At 38.5% G+C, this 8,326-nt stretch overlaps 1 protein-coding gene across 1 annotated transcript; it reads left to right on the forward strand.

The window, feature by feature from the left end:
• The first annotated feature begins 6,868 nt into the window (after window positions 1-6,868).
• On the forward strand, window positions 6,869-7,618 carry LOC145121837 (uncharacterized). The gene has a single exon (XM_079057534.1). It carries the CDS (start codon window positions 6,869-6,871, stop codon window positions 7,616-7,618), a length of 750 nt encoding a protein of 249 aa, XP_078913660.1.
• The last annotated feature ends 708 nt before the right edge of the window (window positions 7,619-8,326 follow it).

Here is an 8,326-nt window from a genome sequence, read left to right on the forward strand (position 1 = left end):
GAGTTATAACGAAGAAGTTATGACCCGTCGAAGTTTCGCGACGGAACCGACACAGTACCAGGAGACATAAATAGTAAATTTACGATAGAGGACTTTTTGGTCTTAGTGATCTAAACAAAAGTTGTAGTATATGTTAAACCAAATGCGTCCATAAAAAGAACGCTCAAATCTGACTTCGTATGAGGAAGTTATGATTTTTCGAAGTTTCGGCTTAGCAGTGTACAGCCCGAAGTTCGAATATTAGATCAAGCAGTATTTAGCCGACACAACCTGAACGAGAATCGAAGATCTCGTTAATAGTAGCGTAATGGTAAAAAGACAGACGAAAACGGACGTCGGATGAAGAAGTGATGGATTTTTAACGGACCAATCCTGTCCCGGCCTATTAAAAATATAAAATTTAAAATAAATAAAAATTAGCCAACAGAGTCTAAACGAAAGTTGTAGAGTACATTCCCGCCTACGCGTGGATATAAAGAACGTCGAAATCGGAGCTCGTATGCAAAAGTTATGATTTTTAGAAGTCGGAAAGGGAAATTGCGAAATCTGATGTGAGTTTGACGACGTGGCAGCATCTGGACCGTCCGATGATGATCAAGGCTCGCTTCGGATGAGCGACACGTCGCCCTTCGCCTACGCCCATCGTCCGCAGCTCGGTACGACCAGCGTTCCGACCCTTTGCGCGGTTCTGAGACGTCCACGATGACCCACCCCCTTCGCGACACGTGATGTACGAACGAGGCTACGCCCCGCGTCCGAGGACCTGTACGGCCAGCGTACGTCCGAGGACCAGCCTATAAAAGGGCTGCGAGGGCTGCCGACTTTCTTGCACCATTTCCTCTTCTCTCTCTAAATACTTTCTCTCTCTAGGGTTTCTAACCCCCCCCCCCAAAAAGCCTAGGTGAACCCCCTAGCACCCGAAGGAAGCCCCGAGACTCCCGGAGTCTCGAGGAAAAAGGTCTTTCGGTTCGGAAACGCTACTCCGAGCAAAGCCCGGTTTTTAAGAAAACCCGCTGTAAGTAAGCTACGCCTACGCAGTTTTTAATATAGCTTTTAAATAATTATAGTAATGTTATTAGGTCCTTAAAATAATTATTTGGTCTATTATTATGAGTTATATAGAGTGTTGTTTAACGCTTATATAATAATAATAATAGCTAGACTATTAATTAGTCGCGGTTAACGCTAGACTAAACCCTAGTGGTATTGATACTAGGTTTTGTCGAGGGAAAATTGTTTTGAGATAACGAAGTGCTGTCCGAGTACCGACTCACCACCTAATCAGGTGAGTGCATAGTCACTATCATCTTACACATAGATATGAAGTATTTAATATAAACTACGTGCTATGTGTGCATATTGTCTGAATACTTGTTGTCTATGCTGATGAACGCTTTTTATACATGTTTTAAATGATTTAAAATGTATATGTATTTTACATCTACAAAAAAAATGTTGGGGTAAAACATGGGTAGATGTAATAGACGATGTGTGATAAAATGATGAGAGGCCTCGATGTTGTTGTTGATTCTGTCATCTAGCGGAGTATGGATGACGACCACGGACTCTTCTAGACAGTCCAGTGGAACGCTAGCAGGCTCGCAACCTGTAGGTGTTTGTGAACGATGTGTTCACCGGTGTACTCCATCCCCCACATGGTTGCCTTAAGGACATTTATTGCTGAGGAATCCCCTTAGCAGTAGTGTCCATCCCGATGATGATCCTTAGGCTAGGTCCCTTATGATAGGTGTTTAGGGACGTAAAGTGAGGATAACGGGAACGGGTAATTGGGTTATTGTTGGTTGATGAAATTAAATAACTATTTATTATGGGTTGAAAACCCTATGTGCTCACCAGGCTCCCAAGTCTGACCCACTCAGTTTCATGTATTACAGGTAATGGTACTCGAGCATAGATGTGATGTTTTGGATGAGGGATTACGGATATAGGCCTGTAGATATGAAATAATGTAGTAAGGATTATATTGTACTGTTTATGCTTTTGATCTGTATCGAACATGACATCCCGAGTCTTTTAATGAAATACATTTCTTTGGAAATGCTTTTGATAAATCTTTATCATATTTTGTTTTGGGACAAATTCCGCAACACTTTTATTTAAAATGTTACTCTGATTTTCAAACAAGCATAAACAAAATCGGTCTTTTCTGGCCGTGAAAATGGGGATGTCACACTTAGTATCCTCCCTCTTTAACTACGCACCTCCGATTGATCTTCGATTTACAAAGGGTCGATCAACAATCGATTTACCAAGATTCTGGTGGAACTGGAACCTAGGCCAGAGGTTGAGGATTCGACTGAGGTTAACAACTGATTTGCTCCACTGACTCTGGTTTCTTTGGTGTTTACCACAACGACTTTATGTTGACTATAGGAGCAATTTTCGTGAAGCGTTCACCATCATCTCTCATCGGTGGTATTTTAGAGTCACCCCATCAACTTGCAATCGGAGCGTGTCCAACTACCCTATTTCTCATATCCATCTTCTGTACTCATCACCATCTCCCTCTTACCTCCCAATTCCTTACTATTCATCATTGCGACTATGCCTCTTATCTATGTAGAATGAACAATACCGATTTATAGTCGGGTACTGTTCATTGTTAACAGTCGGTTTATTTCTCGATTTGCTAAATCACGTTTCGGTGTGCATCTCTACAACATTAAATAGGTTAGTCAATCCGATTTTATCGAACATGAATTAATCTTTCTCATCGGTATACGGTGTTGCCTCCTTCCTTGAGGTCAAGGGTTCAAGTCCCAATATATATATAGATGGAATAAGTTAGGAGTAGTTTAATATATAATATATTTTTTTTTGTTTCTTTGCTTGCTGGAACACTACATGTATTCTCCTCAGAGAACCCACTACCCATAGACACTACGTGTTATCTCCTCTTCATTGCCCGACATCCAATGGCACCGAATGTTTAAGCCAATGGGGATTGGATTGCTGTCCACCGTCTCTTCCGATTAAAAATCCCTAAAACCACCCCACGTGCCCATTTCTTCACCTTACCGACGATCCACACTCAATCTCCTCCCTCTTTATCTACACAGCTCCGATTGATCTTCGATTTACAAAGGGTCGATCAACAATCGATTTACCAAGACTCTGGTGGAAGGGGAACCTAGGCCGGAGGTTGAGGGTTCGACTAAGGTTAACAATTGATTTGCTCCACTGACTCTGGTTTCTTCAATGTTTACCACAACGACTTTATGTTGACTATAGGAACAATTTTCTTGAAGCGTCCACCATCATCTCTCATCGGTGGTTTTTTAGAGTCACCCCCATCAACTTGCAATCAGAGCGTCTCCAACTACTCTACTTCTCAAATCCATCTTCTGTACTCATCACCACCTCCCTCTAACCTCCCAATTCCTTACTGTGCGTCATTGTGACTATGCCTCTTATCTATGTAGAATGAGCAAGACCGATTTATAGTCGGGTCCTGTTCATCGTTAACAATCGGTTTATTGCTCGATTTGCTAAATCACGTTTCGGTGTGCATCTCTACAACATCAAAGAGGTTAGTCAATCTGATTTTATCAAACATAAACTAATCTTTCTCAGTTATGAAGTTATACGGTCACTAATTTGAAACCGAATAGGGAGTTAGGGCTTCAAGTGAAAATTTAATATCTAATTTCTACTTTCGTTTTCTGCAACTTCGAATTGAAATTGTTCCCTAAGTTGAAGTTCCCTAGTGTTAGGTGCATAAATTGCACTTTTTCATAGGTTAATTTCATGTTTATTTATAGCATTGCATTGCATTTTTAGTGTAATTTTCATACATTTTGCATTTAGGGACATTATGGATCTATCGATATTTCACCATTTTCTGTGGATGTTTCAGGGTGATTTGAAGATTGGAGCATGCTTAGGATGGTCAAGGGAAGCTCTTGGTAATTTCGGAACTTTCGGAGCTAAATTGAAGAAATGAAGAAAATCAGAAAATGACTATTTTATACTGCATTACACGGCCCGAGCTTTGGAAAGGCATACGTTATGCGGCCATGCTTTGAAAGCATTTCAGCACATCAGATTCATTACACGGACATGTAATGACAAGTCATACGTTACACGGGCCGTGTAACGTGATCTGATTGGATTTTGAATCTCTAACTTCCGATTTATCTATGGTTCATGGCACATTTAAACAAAACTTCGACTTGGAACTTCAAGGGGGTGATTTTGGGAGATCATCTCATCATCTAGCATCTTGGAAACACTTTAATTTGCATTTTTAAGTTAATTTGAAGATCAAAACTTTTTGAATTAGTAATTTGATTTAGACATGTGTGGCTGATTTTTCTATCATTTTCGATCCCAGATTCTTAAGTGTTTGTTGTTAGATTGTAATTTGCACTTGACTTTATGTTTATCATCTAGTAATCTTTGATTTGATCTTAATTATGTTTTTTATTAGTTCTCTTCTCATTTGATCAATGAACTAGGGTTCTTATCAATCTAGTTAATCAAATTGTGAAATTCGTATATGTTTTATGAATTGATGTTAGTAACATGCACTTGATTTGTTGTAATTAGATCAAAATTAGTGTAATCAAAGATTAGATGTTCATATTCCCGAACCTATGAGGAATGTTGGACATTGTTGGTAATTGTTGCGAAAATTAATTTCATTTAATGATTTGATGCAAGAGCTTTTTTTGAATTGAATCAATTAAATGAAGTTTTATTTGAAGAACATGTTTTGAATGAAACACTTTTGTCAACTTGGATATTAGAGTTTATTAATATCTAAATTACCAACTTAGATTGAACATGAATTACAGTCATATTACACCTTACAACACGTATAGGAATCAGAATCGGAAATGTATTTCTTTTATTGAATTTTATTATTAATCTTGTTTTTTTTATGAAGTTTAATTTGAATTCAAACATAACCCCCCACTTTAACATTGATTGTATGATGTGTGAAAATATGGCTAATAATAAGTCCTGTATTCCTGTGGACCGACCTTGCTTACTCTATACTATCTTTAGTGTAAGTAGTAGCAGTGATTTGCATTTTATTGTTATTATTTTATCCCATTATTTGTTGGTTTGACCACCGAACAAATTGGCGTCGTTGTCGGGGATACGGTAGTACTAATTGTTTATGCCAAGATCTTTTCGCACATGTACACATTTACCAGTTGATTTGGAGATAGAGAAATCTGCAAAGCAATAAAGAAAGCAAGCTAGACTTTTAAAGAAACAACAACAATCCGGAGCTTCTTCATCAAATCCTTCAACCACATCTTCACTAACATCCAAAAATTCCACCCCACCATCTTCACCTTTATCTAAATTTGAAACTTTTATCCCTACTCCTACCATGGGAGACAACCATGGAGGATACCAAAATCCCCTAAATCCACCACCTGAACAAACCTTTAGATAGTGGGCCACTCAAGATGTTACCCAACAACCTTTGTGCATTAATTACCCTGCAACAATAAACTTTGAACTCAAATCCGGACGCATCCATTTGTTGCCTTCATTCCATGGTCTTGAGAATGAAGACCCACATAAATTCCTTAAGGAATTTCGTGTTGTTTGTGTGGGTATGAAGTCACATGAAGTTACTAAAGATCAAATCAATTTAATGGCATTCCCTTTTTCTTTACAAGATTCAGCCTATGAGTGGTTATATGACTTACCACCGGGGTCAGTTACAACATGGAATGAACTTGCAAGGATGTTTTTGGACAAATATTTTCCAGAAATGAGAGCTTCAGCCTTACGCGGGGAAATCATTGGTATCAAACAACAGAAAAGAGAAGCTTTGCATTTTTATTGAGAATGGTTCAAGAAGTTGTGTTCAAGATGTCCAAAACATGGGATTTCAGAGTATCAATTGTTGCAATATTTTTGTGAAGGAATGTCATCTTGGGATAGAAGATTACTCAATGCATCAAGTGGTGGATCAATAGCTGATATAACTCCAACAGAAATCAAAGCTCTTATCAAGAACATAGCAGAAGAGTCCAAGCATACAACTCAAGAAGAAGAATGGTATAGTAATGCACCAAGAGGAGTGAAAAAAATTTCTACCCTAAAAACTGAGAGTCAACTTTCTGAGTTGACTAAAGTGGTGATGATGCTTGCTAAGGACAAGGGAGTGCAACCACCAGCAGTTAGACCTTGTGGTATTTGTACCCAAGTTGGACACCCCACTGATATGTGCCCAATGTTACAAGAAGATATAGAGTCGGTTCAAGCTATGGGATTTTCTAGTCAACAGCAAGGAAACTTTCAGTCAAGAAGCAATACAAATTGGCATCAACCCAATGCTAATTTTCAGCCAAGGCCACCACCTTATCAACAAAGACCTCCATTTCAAAATCAAATGAATCACCAACAAAATTATCAACCACATTTCCAGCCGAATCAACCTCCTCATCAATCTTAATTCCAGACTCAAAACATGCAACAAGGAAGTAGTTCAAGCAGACCGGGAATGTCTTTGGAAGACATTGCCAAAAGTTTAACCACAAGTACTCAAACATTTCAAAATGAGACCAAGACGAGTATCAAGACTTTGGAGCAACAAATGACTCAACTCACCACTTCCGTGAGTAAATTGCAGTCACAAGGCAAACTACCCGCACAAACCGAAAAAAATCCAAAGCATAGTGCATGTGCCATCACTTTGAGAAATGGCAAAGAATATGAAGGTCCAAAGATGATTGAAGAAGAAGAAGAGATGGAGTTAGAGAAAGAAGAAGAGAAGTCAAAAGCACCTTCAAAGCAAGTTCCCATTGAAGTAAAAGTCACTCCTCCTCCATTTCCCACAAGGTTAAACAAGTCAAAGCGTGAGAGGGAACACAATGAGATTATGGAGATGTTCAGAAAGGTTGAGGTAAATATTCCTTTTATTGATGCCATCAAACAAGTCCCTAGATATTCTAAATTCCTTAAGGAATTATGCACATCTAAAAAAATAAAAGGGAATGAAACTGTCAAAGTAGGTGAAAATATATCTGCGGTGTTACAGAAAATATTACCTCAAAAATGTATGGATCCGGGTGTTTTCACGGTTCCGTGCAAATTAGGTAATCTTCATGTTCCACGAGCTATGCTAGACCTTGGAGCTTCGATCAATGTTTTGCCATATTCTATTTTCAAAATTTTAAATATTGGCGTATTGAAGAAGACCGTGGTGATCATTCAATTGGCTGATCGATCTTTAGTACATCCAAAAGGTGTAGTAGAAGATGTGTTAGTCCAAGTGAATGTATTAGTATTTCTAGCATATTTTTATGTCCTTGACATGGATGATGATGACTCACCAAATTTGAGTTCAATTTTTCTAGGAAGACCCTTTTTGAAAACAGCCAGGGAAAAAATTGATGTTTATGATGGTACATTGTCCATGGAATTTGATGGAGAGGTGATAAATTTCAACATCTCTGATGCTATGAGATATCTAAGTGATATTTCATCTTTGAATTTTGTGGATGTCATAGAACCATTAACCGAAGAGTGTTTTGATTTGTCTAATCTCGATTTGTTAGCTCTCATTTTACACAGGAATCTTCAAAAGGATGGAGTGGAAAAACTTTCCAAGCAATTCAAAACTGATTAATAGATTATGAAAATTGTATCTTGCATGGATCAAAAGAAGAAAATGTGGTTTGATGTTCCGAAACTGAAATTATCGATTCCTAATGAGAAACTTGTTCCTTTTATTGTGCAGGCACCGGAATTGGAACTCAAGGCTTTACCTGAGCATCTCAAGTACACGTATCTTGTAGATAAAGAGACTTTACCCGTGATCATTTCCACAAATTTAACAACAAAAGAAGAAGAAGAGCTTGTCACCACTTTGAAGGAGTATAAGGAAGCTATTGGGTGAACTATAGCTGACATCAAAGGGCTAAGTCCTTCATTTTGCATGCACAAGATCCTTATGGAAGAAGACTATAAGCCTTCACGAGAAGCTCAAAGACGCTTGAACCTTCCAATGATGGAGGTTGTTAAGCAAGAGATTATGAAATTGTTGAATGCGGGGATGATCTATCCTATATCGGATAGCAGGTGGGTAAGCTCGGTCCAAGTTGTAGCAAAGAAGACAGGTATTACCGTTACAAAGAATGATCAAGGTGAATTAGTTCCCACTCGTGTGCAAAACGGGTGGAGAGTTTGCATAGAGTATAGAAGACTCAATCCCTCAACCCGGAAAGATCATTTACTACTTCCCTTCATTGATCAAATGTTGGAAAAGTTAGTAGGAAAAACACATTATTGTTGCTTGAATAGGTATTCTGGTTTCCACCATATACCCGTTGCACCC

Source organism: Lactuca virosa, chromosome 6 (genome assembly GCF_052849685.1).
Source record: "Lactuca virosa cultivar CGN04683 chromosome 6, Lactuca_virosa_CGN04683_v6, whole genome shotgun sequence".
NCBI classification, from domain to species: domain Eukaryota; kingdom Viridiplantae; phylum Streptophyta; class Magnoliopsida; order Asterales; family Asteraceae; genus Lactuca; species Lactuca virosa.

Coding starts and splice junctions, on each gene's coding strand:
- LOC145121837 (XM_079057534.1), top strand. CDS start 6,869: ATGGAGATGTTCAGAAAGGTTGAGGTAAATATTCCTTTTATTGATGCC.